Source organism: Dermacentor albipictus, chromosome 5 (assembly GCF_038994185.2).
Source record: "Dermacentor albipictus isolate Rhodes 1998 colony chromosome 5, USDA_Dalb.pri_finalv2, whole genome shotgun sequence".
NCBI classification, from domain to species: Eukaryota; Metazoa; Arthropoda; class Arachnida; order Ixodida; family Ixodidae; genus Dermacentor; species Dermacentor albipictus.
This window is the reverse complement of record NC_091825.1, coordinates 57,745,462-57,761,955: the sequence shown is the minus strand read 5'-3', so window position 1 is coordinate 57,761,955 and position 16,494 is coordinate 57,745,462. Positions and strand designations below refer to the sequence as shown.

Here is a 16,494-nt window from a genome sequence, read left to right as displayed (position 1 = left end):
CAACCGAATTCCACTCGGGTGGACTGCTCGGCTGCTATGACCTGCTCGGCTGCTATGACCTGCAGGCCCAAAGGGCCTTGGTCGTGCGCGCCCTGGCAGCGGCCGACGCCACTGGGGTCCCGTACTAGGGATGCCACCTAGTATCTTAAGGGTCGGGCCCTTAAGGACCGGTCCATATGCGAACCTCCATGTGCTTCTCTTGTGAGAGCAATAAAAGTTTTTCATCACCACCACCAACGAGTACACGTCATTGCAAGGCCAGACGCGGGAGATCACTAACGACGGAAGCCTTGCTAGCCGTTATACCAGTTAAAAACGCCGCAGTTGGTAAAATTCACTGTCTTTAAGCATTCTCGCTTGTTGGCGGCAATGGAATGCTGGACGCATAAACAGGCTGAGATATTATCGTTGTGTAATTAAAAAAACCTGCGTGACGTTCCTGGCTGGAAACGACCACTCCGTTCGCAAATATTACCGCCAAACAATTCGACTCGATAAACGGCACGGACTGCAATCGATACCTGTGGGGTGCTGCTTAACACAAGTGAAAACCATTATTCAAGTATGAAGCACAGACGCTAATACATCCAATAAAACAATAGTCTATCTATTTTGTAAAACAATGAAGTATTAACTGTGTCGGTCCCTTACTATATGTACATATATAGACCAAAAATGTTGCGGCGTTGAGGGCCCCAAACAGAAAAACTATGCTTTAAGGTAGACGACCAAATTATAGTAGCTCAACTTACGCGCTTCCTGTTGGGACGCGGAATGGGGTAATTTTTTACCCACTGCGGCGATCGCTGGGAATTGAAAGTGTGCGGGGCCTGTAACGACGTCCGACACTGCAAGCCGACGCCAGATTTTCTGCGACTCATGGTCCTTAACCCTGTCGCGTTGAAAATACTAGGAGGAGCTGCAGCGATAGTGTTTACGCGGGAGCTCCACGTATGACGGCTCGGCCAGTTTGTCAATGATGATCGTACATCGACTTGCCTAGGCGTCGTCATTCTGGCTTCAAAGGACTCACCTTTTTTTGCTTTACTAATTCTTTATTTTACACAACGTATCGCGCAAAAACTGGAATAATTAGTAGTGATATTGCATGTGCGCAGGAACTCGAAATGCCTTTCGAAAAATACCAGTGCTTGGAAATTAGGGAAGCTAAAGCGCTATAAAAAACGACTCAAAGTGTCATACCAGAAGCGCCAAAATTCTCAAGAAAGTAAAGTAAGCCCAATGCCTCCCACGAAATAAGTACTACGCCTTCCATAATGTCTGTAATTTCCGTCTCACTTCTTCTAACCTATATTCTACTAAAATGCAGCAGCAATACCTCCTTCTTAGTATGTCATTTGTTTACTTTTAATCTTACGTGGCATTGTTTAGCAGATATTTTCTTTAATCCCGAATCTTTCATGTCCCATCTTGTGTCCCTCACAGTTCAAAAGTTATTTCGTACTTGCATTCTGACATACTGCCTGCGTGTCGCCTCCGCGTGATATATGCTTGTGCTCGTTTTCTAGCCTCCAGATGTCCCCATTTTCCTTTTTATAGCTTTTCTTGGGAGTCCATTAACTCACTGGGAAGAATAAAGCACTAATTTATTCCGCGTACTTTTAATTTTTTGCATGGTACCGGAACAATCGCAGTGCCAGTGATCCCTCTATGGAATTGAGGAACTTATCATTTGTTGCACTGACGTTCGCAGATGAGTGGTTTCTTGGACTCTGAGGTGCGCCAGATGCTCGACTCAATGACTTTTTCGTATGCACTGTCTACCAGCGCTACCGAAGAGAACAGGGTTGGCTTCTATCGTCAGGTGAGAAGCATTTTCAAAAACTATATCATGTCTTCATGGTGCACCAAAACGATCAGATATACCACTGCGTTCAAGAACCAGAGCTTAACCATTGTTTTCAGCTGAAGCGTAGCCGTACCAAACCAATCGTTTTGTCGCACGTGTATATATATATATATATATATATATATATATATATATATATATATATATATATATATATATATATATATATATATATAGAAAGAAAGAAAGAAAGAAAGCAGCCAATCCGGGAAAGACGAAACTAGCGTTTTATTGGGCGACCTTGTGCCCTCAAAAACAGGCTACACTCAAAAAACGGCGACAGCGGCGAACACCGTCGGTGACCGTCGAAAATGTGATCAGTGGGTCAAGCGCGTCGGCTTTTATAGATCAGTCGCCTAATGTACCAGAGTAATCGCTGGGACCCGCACGCCTTCCACAAAGTTCTACGCCATTCGCGTCGCGCATACATGCAATCAGCTTACACAAGGTTCGGCGACCACAGACAGCGGATAGAAGCATCGATAACATTCTATAAACTTCGGATACATGTAGACGCCTCCTTCGCTGAGCGATAACGTTTCGTGTATGGTAAAAGCGCTCACCTGTAAAAGATAAACGAGTTCACGTGTCAATTCCCCCTCTCGAAAGGCATCGTCCCGATGCTGCATACATAACAGGAGAGTAAAACACAAAGGACCTTATCTTGTTAAACAAAGTCACAACGAAGAAACAAAGTCCAAGGTGACACAGTCCAGAAAAAAAATCGAAAGTTCAGCAATGCGGCGTCCTCAAAGTTCTTTAGCGCTGGTGAAACGGCTTAAGACGCACAACATGAACTACTTCAGGTCGTGAGCGGCACCGCTGTGAATTCGAAATGCCGCCTGACACGACCTCATAGTCCAGTTCGCCAACACGTCGGATGACCTTGTAGGGTCTGAAATAGCGTCGCAATAGTTTCTCACTGAGTCCTCGTCGACGTATTTGGGTCCCAACCCAAACACGGTCGCCAGGCTCGTACTGGACGTGGCGTCGTCGGACGTTGTAGTGTCGACTGTTGGTACGCTGCTGGTTCTTGATCCGTAGGCGGGCGAGCTGCCGTGCTTCTTCGGCGCGCTGGAGATAGGTAGCGACGTTAAGATTCTCTTCGTCAGTACCGTGCGGTAGCATGGCGTCGAGAGTCGTCGTCGGGTTCCTGCCGTAAACCAGCTTGAACGGCGTGATCTCTGTTGTTTCTTGCACCGCCGTGTTGTACGCAAAGGTTACTGTATGGCTGGACGGCATCCCACGTCTTGTGCTCGACGTCGACGTACATTGCTAGCATGTCGGCGAGGGCCTTGTTCAGGCACCCTGTGAGACCATTCGTCTGCGGGTGGTAGGCAGTTGTTCTGTGGTTTCTCTGGCTGTATTGCAGAATAGCCTGGGTGAGGTCTGCTGTAAAAGCCGTTCCTCTGTCGGTGATGAGGACTTCTGGAGCACCATGTCGCAGCAGGGTGTTCTCGACGAAAAATTTCGCCACTTCGGCTGCGCTGCCTTTCGGTACAGCTTTAATTTCAGAGAAGCAAGTGAGATAGCTCGTCGCCACGACTATCCACTTATTTCCGGAAGTTCATTCCCGAGACGGTCCCGACAAGTCCATCCCAATTTGCTGAAAAGGTTGGCAAGGAGGTTTGATCGGCTGTAGTAATCCCGCTGGCCTTGTCGGTGGTGTCTTGCGTCACTGACAGTCTCGGCATGCCTTGACGTTACGGGCGACATCAGCGGTAAGGTGTGGCCAGTAATACCTTTCTTGTATCCTCGATAGCGTCCGGGAGAAACCGAGTTGCGCAGCGGTCGGATCATCATGTAGGGCATGCAGTACTTCTGCAGGCAGCGCCGATAGAACAACAAGAAGGTAGTTGGCGTGGACTGGTGAGAAGTTCTTCTTCACGAGCAGGTTGTTTTGCAGTGTGAACGAAGACAATCCGTGCCTAAATGTCCTAGGAAAAGCGTCGCTGTGCCTTTCCAAATACTCTACGAGGCCTTTTAGCTCCGGATCTGCTCGTTGCTGTTCAGCGCAGTCTTCCGTGCTTATTATTCCAAGGAAGGCGTCGTTATCCTCGTCATCTTGCGGCGGTGGGTCAATGGGGGCGTGTGATAGGCAATCGGCATCTGAGTGTTTTCGTCCGGAGTTGTAGGTTACATGATCTCGTATTCTTGTAGTATGAGGCTCCACCCTGCCAGCCGTCCTGAAGAGTCCTTTACGTTAGCTAGCGAACCCAATGCGTGATGGTCGCTGACCACTTTGAATGGCCTCCCCTATAGGGTAAGGGCGGAATTTCGCTGTAGCCCAAATGATGGCGAGGCATTCCTTTTCAGTGGTAGAGTAATTGCCAATAATGATTTCAATAGCCTCAATCTGACGGTCCTTTGCTGGTTCTTGATACGCATGATACGCAGGTTCATGATACGCACGCTGGAGATAGGCAGCGATGCCAAGGTTCTGTTCATCGCGGGCGTTTGGCAGCATGGCGTCAAGCGCCGTAGCCAGGCTACTTCCGTAAATAACTTGAACGCTGTGGTATGGGTTGTTTCTTGCACTGCAGTGTTGTAAGCGAAGGTCACCCACCCTTGGCAGGAACCCATCGCAGGTCTTCTGTTCCACGTCGACGTACATCGCTAAGATATCGGCGAGGCTCCTTATTCAGACACTCCGTAATTTCATTCGTCTGCGCGTGGTAGGCGATTGCCTTCGGTGACTTCTCTGGCTCTATTGCAGGATGGTATGAGTAAGCGCCCACTGTACAAGCCGTTCTTGTGTCTGTGGTCAGGACAATGGATAGAATCTGCGATAAAATTCGAGAAGCTTCGGTTACAGAAATATGCGTCTTACGCTGAGCGATAAGAATTAATATTTGCTAACCAGTGCAATGCAGTCACTAGAAAAAGAAAAACGAGTGCGCCTGTCAATAGCTGGCATATAGTCGAGTTGGCCCTAGTTTTGTATGTTGAGCATTTCGGCGGTGAGATCTCTAAATCATGGTCAGTGTACTTCTAGTCATGCCGCGCACTACATCGGATGTTCATCTTACCGCTGGCGATGATGACCTGTGTAAGGCAGCTCCGGTCTGGCCCTGGTGCATGTGTACCTGTGCATATCGGCGTAACCCCAGATCTTGTGATGCAGGATTGTCGGGGCAGCGCTCATGCGTCTGCCTGTCGAGCCACAACCTCAATGGGATCCTGTTTTTGTACTCATGTTATCGCTGTAACCAAGCGAAACATGCCCTTTTAGCCTATTTTGAACCGCTTTAGTTTCCCAATTAAGTAGTTCTACTCCGGCTGAGACTGCGTACGTCGCGGACACGTGGGCGCCTAATCTTGCAAGTAATCTGCGATGTAGGAAAAGTGCGTGGTCGCGCGGGCCTCATCTTCAAAGCGATCTGCGATGTGGACAAAGTTCAACGAGCGCTGGTACATTCGTATGGTAATTCGATGACGCGACTCTTGTTAGAATCTTTATTTATTCAAACTACTGACAACAATATCAACAGGACTGATGGAAATCTTCCTGCTAACTACACCCGTTCCCTACGTCACATTTTGGCATAAAAACGACTTGCGGCTCTTGCCCGCTTTTAGTGTGATCAAGGAACCCGTACGGGTCCCGAAACGTCTCTGTGTGTTTTTTCACCTTGACTTGGTCAGTGGCCGTAATTTCTTCATCATTCGTATGCGCTTTCCTTCCGACGTTTAGTTCGCGTTAAAGCGAGAGGCAGAAAGAAGGTCAATTCGCTCGCTGGTGCTGCCGCGCTTCCTCAGTCCAGCGTTTTGACAGCGAGTTTCCGCGGTGCCCGAGTGAGATGTGTTCATGTTTACCTGTGCGCGCGTGACAACGTGCTTGTTAATTTAGTTAGAGGATGTTTAGAGGCTTATACGGCCGAGCAACCTGTTATGCTTAATTTGTACAGCTACCTACTAATATGTTACGCAATGAATGCTTCGCCTTTCAAGTGAAACTGAGACTTTTTGTACCAATCTTGTGGATGATTGATAAGCCATACTCTTGCAGACGAAGAATCTGATAATCCAGAAATTAAGACAAGTTGCTGAGCGTGGAAAACCATTACAAGGCTGTAACCATTCTAAGCTGGCGGCCGTGCAGATTGGCATGGAACTTCTTTTAGAGCCAGAAACTCTTACTCAGTGATAGTGTAATTCTTCTCGGTACTTATGAGTATGCGGCTGTCATAAGGAATGACTCTCTTTCGCGAAGTTCTCTCGCGTTTCAGGAGGTAAGCACCAACGCCATTAGCATCAGCGTGCATGACAGTCGGTACGGGCTCATCAGTGTCAAATTATAGGTTAGAATTTGAGGGCGCCCTTCCGATGGTCAAACAAAGGTTTCCTTTCCTGAGACCACACAGAAGGAGCACTGGAAGCATGTAACTCGCGCAGTGAAGCAGCGTTGGAGGCAAATTTTTATATGAAACCGTGGCAATAGGTTATAAAATTATGGGGTTTTACGTGCCAAGACCACTTTTTGATTATGGGGCACGCCGTAGTGGATGACTCCGGACATTTCCACCACCTTGGTTTCTCTAATGTGCACCTAAATCTAAGTACACGGGTGTTTTTGCATTTCGCCCCCATCGAAATGCGGCCGCCGTGGCCGGGATTCAATCCCGTGACCTCGTGCTCAGCAGCCCAACACCATAGCCACTGAGCAACTACGGCGGGTGACAATAGGTTAGAGCCCAAAAAAGGCTATACACAAGTATTTTGTGCTTACGGGGCGGGGAAAGTCAATCCAGATTTTCTGGACACGAGGGTTTAGTTCGCGTGAGTGCCATCACGTGGTATACGGACCTTAAACTTTTCAACCTTCCCGCGGTGACGCGTGATGACGTCACAAAAGAAAAAGACAAGAATTAAAAGCTATCCCTGCGTATTGAACTTCGCCACAATGCTTGTCCCGCCGGCGTTATCAGTGTTCTTGATAAAGCGCTGCCGCTCGTCGCCTGGAAATGACTTATCATCCTAAGAGTGTTTAGTCGCGATGAGCGAATGTTGATTCTTGTCTTTTGATGCGTTTTTCTTTCCTTTTGTTTTTTTATACTAAGGAGTCAACAAGCTAGGGTAATTGTCGGGAGCACCCAGCAGCTGTCTTTCTTCAGTCGGCACATGGTCTTCCGAACATCGCACAGGGTCTACGAGAGACGCCGTCGTGGACGGCTTTTCATTTTGACTTATCGATTTCATTAAGGTGCCCCCAATTATTTCCCTAGCGACTTTGCTATCCGCATTCATGGGCTACCGCAACATCATCTCCAAATCGAGATGTACATAACTATTCAGATGGATACATGGAAAACTTCGTTTTGCACCTTGAGGCAAAAGGCACGACACGAGAATGGTACAAACTGTCTCTGTGTGGTCGTCCGTTAACATGCTATGGCCGAAGCTGCTCACAATATTACGTCCCGTTTACTGACCACCGGGCCAGGCACACAGTACTTCCAGTTAGTTGTGAAAGTACTGTCCTGCCATGGTTATCCACGTGAGTAAACGAAGACCGCTATTTAGGAATATTGTGCACTAATATATGCGAGATTTGTCTGTTCTCCATATTGTCTACTATGTTTCCGTCCGCCTATATAATATAGCCGCAATGTAGCCTATCAGATATCGCACGCGAAAATGGCTAACCACATACTCAAAACCTCGTGCGCAACTCCTGCCACTTGTATTAAAGAGTTGTGCGACTCCCAAAGACATCCTTAAGCAATGGTAAATAATAAAATTTGGGGTTTTACGTGCCAGAACCACGATCTGATTATGAGGCACGTGATAGTGCGGGATACCGTTATAGTTTGGACCAGCTGGGCGTCTTCAACCTAAATCTAGGTACACGGGTGTTTTCTCATTTCACCCCCTTCAAGATACGGCCGCCGTGGCCAGGATTCGATCTCGCGACCTCGTGCTTAGCAGCCCAACACTACATCCACTAAGCAACTACGGTGGGTGAATAATATTGGCAGTGCGAGGAAGGTGACAGTCGGTACGTGAGACAATTTGTTTGCATCGTCATGGTGCGAGAATAGGTGCGAGGCATCGAAGAATGACCGTAGAGTTAATTGTATATATTGTGATAGAGGCCGCGCCCAAAATTTTATACCCGAATGCCCCTGTAACGACTGACCACCACGCATCTAGCTTATATATGCAGTCGCCTGACAGTTTCCGGCCGCTGGCGTCGGCCAACGCACCCACTTGACCTCTCTACAACGCTTGCCGACATTCTCGCCTTATTTTGCAACATCGGGTTTTGGCTGAACTCCTTCAACAGCGAATTTATTTGTCCAGAATTTTGGCTACCAACTTTTTTTTTGTCTTTAAGTCATCTTTTATATTTAAGCTAGTACTGTCCTGAGGTTTCCAGCTGGTTCACTTTTCCCAAAAGGCCTGCAGTTTTGTCAGCCTCTGTTCACATATTGGGGGATTTTTTAGGATACGTTGAAACCATAGCACAGCCCCCTGAACAAGCTGCTCAAAAAGTCATTTTATTTTTTTCAGGCCTTGTGCAAGCTTCTGCCTTCTTGCCATTTATCAACTTCCTGATTTCCCTGTCACTTGCATTCTATTTTGACGACTACGACCCCACGGCGTTGCAATGATTTAACGGCCATGGGAGTGAAGTCGTTTAAATCAATTCTACTGTGGACATGACAGCCGCTTTTGCTCAATGCGAATGAAAATATTGTATTAATGAGCGCCAATTTTAAGCATATAAACTCACAGCCTAAAAAATTATGCGGATCCCACGCACAGTGGGAATCGATGCAAGCGCCGCTTTTGTTTTGTTTGCTTTTATGGACGAGAATCAGCGGTAATGCTGACTGCGAATGTATAATTTCTTCAGCGTTTAGTGCAATGCGAGAGTAGCTAGTTGATGGCAAATGTCAACTTGCGTGCACCACTGCTTTTTGTGCACGTAATACACAACTTACAGCGAGACCTGTTTGCTTGAGTCGTTGTGTGCCATTGCTTATAACTGATGGGAGGGTTGAGCATTGTCATTACTTCGCGTGGCACATCGCATCGCGGCAGACGTGTAGGCAGAACTATGAGGCTATGCGTGCTAAAACCATAATAAGATTATTGGGCACGCCGTAGTGGCAGACTCCAGATTAATTTAACACCCTGGTTTTCTTTAACGTGTGCCTAAATTTAGGTGCACGACTGTTTTTGTATTTCGCTGCCGTCGAAATCCAGCTCCTGCGGTAGGGATCGAAATCACGACGTCGAGCAATGCCATAGCCGCACAGCTACCGAGGCGGGCACAGAAGTGTTGATTTGACATGCGACCGCTTTCTTAGCGTTGCATAGACCCTACCGTGATCTAATGTGGCTTTGCATCTGCACGCCCTGCGTCAATAGCCCGCTTGACGAATTTGCATGGTGTTTGTTTTTGAGAAGAAGCAGAAACGTACAGTACCGTGTCTTCCATTTGGCCCGCGACTGTTGTCGGGTCTATAGTAGTAGCCTTTCCTTATCTTCGTGTCCTTAACTCAACCTTTTCTCTGTCACGACCTTCCCTCTAGTATGGGAACTGCGAGCGAAGAATGGCAAGGCTGTTTTTAACTCGTTTCGCGATTGCCGCCGGTTTTACCCTTTCTCTGCCTCATCGCCTTGCTCCTTCTCTACCATTCTATTTACCTCTCCTCAGGACTAGCACGTTAGTAGAGCGGTAAGCGCTGCAGTTTCTGCAATGCGTTGCGGAGGGGGGGTCACAGATAACACAGCTGTAAAGAGGCTAATGTAACGACGTCCAGAGAGCTCCAGGGAACAATGTTCACATGTGACGCGATGAAAGACGCGAATGGTCTATTCAGTTTACGACAGACCTACAAGACGTTTCTTCAGTATGTTCATTATTTGCGTCACCCACAGGTATACTGTGGAGGCACTTCTTTTGTACTGCCTTGTAATAATAAATGAACTTCCTTTCGAATTATATTCTCCTATAATGTTGGATTCTTGCTACCATTGTTGTGCGTAATCTACACAGAGTATTCAGGCACCCTCTTATGCTTTCACTTTTTGCTTGATTACGCCCGCCATTGTAATGCAAATGAAGATAGCTTGAACTCATTTTCTCAGAGATAAACGCTGAATGAAACGCTGACGTCATGCTGAACAATATCAACAAGGGTCGTAGTACTCGATTTTCGGATGTCCCTATTCGCAAGCTCTTTTTTTTTCAGAATGTGATCTTGTACCGCAGAAACGTCCCTCACGCGTCTGTGATGTGCTCGTTTTTATTCTCAAGCACCCAGTGCGAACTGTCATCGCCGTAACCACATGATGTCCCGGTTGCAGGCAACCGTGGTGTGTCGCTCAAGTATGACCACGCTGATTCATTTGGGTTCGCATATACTATTTGGCTTGAAAAGGCCATCCATGCAACCTGATTGTATTTTTCAACCTTTTCATACACCAGATGAGTTCTCTCATTATTCTAATTTTCAACTCACTCGGCCATTTTCCTCTTTTCACTTTCTCAAAGTGTGTGTCTATCGCTGTGGTTACCAAATGCGCCCAACGGTATGCTAGCTCTCAAGCCTTTCTGGCGACCTGAGCAACTGAAGTCGCAGGCTTCCTTGAACACGGCGCTGACGTTCAATATGGCTATCCTCAACTACTTTTCGCGGACTTCGCTCACCGCTTTTTCTTCATTGTCATCTCTTACATTATTCGCTCGTTCTACACACAACACAAACACGCAACGACCTTAATGAAGTAGCAATCACACGCTAGTCGACATGCTGTTGATGTACATTTCCTGTAATTACCAGGATATGAACGCTACCGTGTCTTTGGTGACATTAAAGGTCTACAGCCTCGCTCAACAACAGTGCCCGGCATTCAGCACATTCCTTTTGTCGATAGGAGCATACTGTATTTCCTCTGCATATACTTTCGGCTTTAGATACAACTTTGCATGCCCGCTTATTCTGTTACGCTAACGCCGACCGTTGTCGTCAGGCCGCCGCCTCATTCTGAGCTTGGTCGTCATCAGAGAGCCCAGAAAGGTGTTTTCGCAAAACAATCACGTGATTTGAGCCCCTGTATCCGCAGCGTTCTATAGTTGGGAGCTAGGCACACTAACCACTACGCTACCGCTTTCCTTAGCCACCTTCGATTTATCGGCCTTCCCACTTCTCATTTCCGTCACTGACGCAGGCACAATGGACGCAGAAACAAAAAGAAGGAAGATTGCTTGAGTCGCTAGGTAACACATGGCTAACATTGACAGGCTAGTCTCATCGGAGCGCATGTGGACTTGCGGCTGCGTGCTGATCATCGGCTTAGCTTTATTGTGAACTTTCTTTCAGTAAAACTGAAACGCTGGCGAAAAATGAGACATACCGTTGTATTAAGGCGTAAGCCTTTGGTGGCTCATGAGTGTCCGGGTGCAGTCCGTGGTGGACCCCGAAAAGCGGTGATCACTGGCGAGGGGAGCAAGGAGAGGAGCCGCCATGCCAGTGGCGCTATGCGGGTGGGCGCGTGGGGGAGCGCGAACATGCGGGCGGGGGTGCGCGCACATCACCGACAAACCTTGCAGCCATACACCCGTCATTGCATCCCACACTCGCTGCCACGGCGGCGTCCGTTCGCAGAACAGTTCAGACAATAGCAACAGAGCCAGTCATAGATAGGCTTTCGTCTATCGCAATTTAGCTAAGCGAAGGGCCCATATATTTTTTTGCTTGTTTTCTAGGTTTACATCGAAATCGCTCATTCCTAACTTTAAAGCAGTAACAGCTTCATCATCAGCGACTTGAACACTAACATAAACAAATAGTGATTTCGTTAGGAAATGGCATAAGGATACTATATTTCGAGGTCTTGTTGCTGCCAATACAAGACCTCGAAACCGGCCCGGCACTATATATCGACGAAAGGGCATCACACTGCAGATGCACTCGGCAGGTTACTGAATGATGAAAACAGAAAATATGACTGTTTTCCAGTTCGAGCAACTTAATAAACACAATCCACCCGCCACTATGACACATTTTTTTTTACACAGGCAACTCACAATGGCGGAGTGATATATATGTATCGTATATATCAGCGAGGGGAGCAAGGAGAGGAGCCGCCATGACAGTAGCGCTGCGCGGGTGGGCGCGTGGGAGAGCGCGGACATGCGGGATGGGGTGCGCGCGCATCAGCGACAAACCTTCAGCCATATAGCCGTCATTGCATCCCACGCTCGCAGCCACGGTAGCGTCCGTTCGCAGAACAGTTCAGACAACAGCAACAGAGGCAGTCATAGATAGGCTTTCGTCTATCGCAGTTTAGCTCAGCAAAGTGCCCATAGATGTTTTTTGCTTGTTTTCTAGGTTTAAATCAAAAACGCTCAATCCTAACTTTAAAGCAGCAACAGCTTCATTATCAGCGACTTGAAGACCCATTTAAACAATTAGTGATGTTTTAAGAAATGGGATAAGGATACTATATTTCGAGGTCATGCCGCTGCCAATACGGGCCGGCTCCACGTATCGACGAAAGGGCATCGCACTGCTGATGCGCGCGGCAGGTTACTGAATGATGAAAACAGAAAATATGACTGCTTTTCAGTTCTCGCAACTTATTTAGTACAACGCGCCCGCCACCACAACACATTTTTTGCTACAACAGCGACGCACAACGCCGGACTGATATGTATGTATCGTATACTTCTTAAATACTTCTCAAATACTACTTAAATGGGTTTAATTTTAGTTTTCATCGCGGAACCGCAAATGCAAGGAGCGCCGCGCGTACACCACGGCCACATGTATGCTGGAGCTACGTTTTTTCTGCTTCCAATATGGCCGGCGGCGGCTTCACGCACTCCCGTAGGCGGCGGCTGGGACTGGCACTCCAGAAGATTAAGTATATAACCTCCTTGCATAGAAACGCCAGCATGGTTGCTAATAGACTGTTACTTTGGATATCTTTACCCGCCGTGGTTGCTCAGTGGCTATGGTGTTGGGCTGCTGAGCACGAGGTCGCGGAATCGAATCCCGGCCATGGCGGCCGCATTTCGATGGGGGCGAAATGCGAAAACACCCGTGTACTTAGATTTAGGCGCACGTTAAAGAACCCCAGGTGGTCGAAATTTCCGGAGTCCCCCACTACGGCGTGCCTCATAATCATAAAGTAGTTTTGGCACGTAAAACCCCATAATTATATTACTTTGGATATCTTCGGCACGAGGCCCAAGACGGCACCCTATCTTCTAACGCACTCTTACGTTTGCGTTCACGTCTTTGAGCCACCGGGCACAAAAGACAAGCGTAGACGCCACTGCGCATTTTGTACCGCGCATGCGCACTGGCGCCTACGCTCGCCCACTGGGCCCGCTGGCCTGCTTGCTCACTGAGCTATAACCCTCTTTTGTCTTGAAGGGACGCGCACCGAACATGCTGCAAATGTGCTTGCGTTGAGCGTATGTAAGGCCACAAACGCTGTTCTAAAGTGTGTTTTCTCTAACCTGTGCAGTAAACCGATGTTTATTATATTCCCGCAAACGCAACGGTCACGAGTTGGGTAACAGTAACCGTTAGAGTCACAGTACGGTCGTTGGTTGTCGCGCCAGCGGAGCTGCAGTTCATAGAGCCTGTCACTAAGGAATACGCGGCGAGGTATGGCCGATGAATAAGTAATTGCCAAGATTAGTATTTGGTAAACGTTAGTTACCAAGAACGGCGTGGGCTTACACTACCGCAAAGGACGCACGCTGGGCGGTGACTCCAATCATTTACTCGCTACGTCACACATATACTCTGAAATTAAACTGATGTCAGAAATTCCCGCTTATATTCTCTCAACCCTTAACTGCAAATTCGCATGCCACCTCGACTCTTTCTTTTTTTCTCTTTTTGTACCTCGCTCCTTTCCCAATGTACGGGGACGTGCTTCCACCGACGTTCGTATCTCCCTTTTTTAATGAATTATTTCACTGATTCATTTAATCCTAAGTTGTTGCGGAAGATAACATCTCATCTCCATAATAATGCTCTCTCCACTCCTGGATTGTGCCATCGCAAAACAATGCTTGTATGTTGCATATGGCTGGGCGTCTCATATACAGTTTCCTAGGAAAGTCCAGCAGCGCGCATGCAATTTTCGGTGGGTGACGAGACAGTATAGAGCCTCTTCTGTGCTACCTCCACACTCAACACTCTGCTCCGTGAGAACTATTACCCGGTCCGAAGGTAGACCACTATCGGAGAAAAATATCCTGGGAACTTGGTCGAAGCATTATTCGATTCACAAGGCTACAAAAGACCAACTGTGCTTCTTGAAAGTGCCTGCACTGTGTGCTGCAGGGTTCACTTTCGCTACCTCTTCATTCTTTTTCGTTATCAATCTGTTTATATTTTAATACGTAGCATTAGTATTGTTAATGTGGAAGAAAATGTAAGCGTGTGAAGTTTGGTAAGGTGGTCACGTGGGAGAGGTAAAGAGGAGATGGGACCGCTTCGAAACGTATATATATATATATATGCATGGTAGTATGCTCCAGACCCCACCGTTGTGTACACTGCGCTCCTAAAAGAAACAGGATGTGTGCCGAGTGAGGAACTGAACAACACTGCAATTTAGTAAACGTGACATAAATCATGGAACCGGGACCTCACAGAGGTGCGACATAATCCTAACCTCATTTTTCTCACATTTACCACAAAATTACCATTAACTTATTTACCTCCCCATGTGTACGGTAGCCAGTCAGGCACGTCCATAGTTAAACTCCGTGCCTTTCGCACTTCCGTTATCTGCCCTTTTCTTTAGTATGTTACACTTTTTTTTTGTTGGTGACCTCGCCCATCTCTCACAGGACGAAGTACGAAACGAAAGAAACCTAGCGCGCTAGTCGAGGGCAGCTTTTTTCGGATTCCTTATGCATCGATTTAAAAGATACATTTCCTATCCAAGCCTAAAGACAGCGATACAGGCGAGGTGAGTTACGGTAGCTCGTGGGTTTGGACTAACGACGCTACTCCCGCAGAACTTTATTATTTCTCGTGGTTGTGAACCGGAGTGAAAGGCAGGAGGGTAACAGGCCTTCCCGAAATGAAAAATTCGGAATAGCCCTTTGTTTGAAGGTTGAACGTACGTCAAGAACCCACAATGCGAAACACCTTCAACTTGGTAGCAGCATACAAAGGGGGAAATCAGCTGAAACGTTTTCAAGTGGATAAGCTTTTAATTATCCTAAGGATATCTTGACTTAAAATTTCCTTCCTAGTCATGAGGCGAAAGCAGAACAAGCGCTTAATTTTCCTTTATTCTTGAGACCTTCTGTGAGGGTCCAGGTTGCTGTCATTTACAACTTCTTAGATTAAACAGTCAATTGTGAATAATAAATTAATTGTATCAATGAGTAAACGCACACGCAACAAAAATCCTAATCCATTTCTCAGTATTCACTCAATGTAGCACGTCTATACCTTCAAGTCGCACTGATGTGAAGAAAAAGGTGGTTCCAACAAAGTGAGTCACGTATATAACTCATCATAAGGCGAGCTTGCGCTGGAAACGAAAATAACGATCCCAGTACAGCGATGGCTGCGCGCAAAATAGTGCTTCACCTGAACCTGATCAACGAATCAAGGCATCGGTTCATCAGATTGGGATGGTCGTACATTGCAGCGCAATCGCGGGCACTGAAATATCGCGGGCGCTAAAAAGCCCGCAAGTTCGTCGGGCTTTTGATCGAGAATGTATACGCCAGTATTGGCTTCACGCGCACAATTCGATTAGATAACGCTCTTTCACTATTGAACCCGTGACGACATTCTAGATACTTGAAATACATGCACAGTGCGTTTTGAGTTAAGCAATAACCTTCGAACAGTGGTGAGACGCTAAAGGAAGCTCACTCGTAAAAAAATAATAATGCACGGTTGCTTCCAATATTAGCTGAAATATAATGAGCGTGGTAAGAGACGCCCCCAAGACTGCACAGCGGCGCAGACATACCAGAAATTCCAGAGCTAAACACTTTCACATTACAGGAAGTTATTAAACCAGTATTTCGCGTGTCAATGTAGCCCTGTAGTCCTGGAGGCAGTTCCATCATGGGCACTGTGTCGGAGCTCATATTTCAGTGCCACAAAATTACAGTATTTACTTTTTTTACGGTCTTTACATTAGGCAGCCAAAATATATGCCGCAAACACCCATCCTAATACATTAGTGCTTTTGATTCTAACGTACATGTCCGCGCTGCTCCATCTGTTGCAAAGTACTGAAGAATATATCCGATGTGTTCCCCAGGCAGCCATTTTTAGATTGCGAAATCGTTAAGGGTCCCGTGTCTCAGAAAATCTCGTGTCGGCGTCAGCAGAGTTGTCAGTGAGCAAAACTTTTCGTACATATATCGGCGTATATATATGCCATGCCTTACTTAAAGGACAGCGCATACCTTTTATGTTAAATCTTCTGAAACTGGGGAACTAGGCTGTGTTCGACTCAATACCGGCATTACAGTGCACGAAGTCAGTTCTCCGACGTGGCTGTCATCAACAGCTGACATACGAAATCATGAAACTTCACCATCACGTCAAACAGAGAGGTCACGAGGTTGTCTTTGAATGGGTACCTGGCCCCATTTTGGTATCAGTGGC

At 47.0% G+C, this 16,494-nt stretch overlaps 1 protein-coding gene across 1 annotated transcript in view; it reads left to right on the top strand.

Annotated features, from left to right (window-relative positions):
* LOC135911179 (uncharacterized) overlaps window positions 1-16,494 on the top strand; it is a 180,918-nt gene that overhangs the window by 109,379 nt on the left and 55,045 nt on the right. Inside the window, exon 12 of the mRNA XM_065443368.1 lies at window positions 1,715-1,825. Coding sequence (XP_065299440.1) covers window positions 1,715-1,825 — 111 coding nt within the window. The remainder of the gene's footprint in view (window positions 1-1,714; window positions 1,826-16,494) is intronic.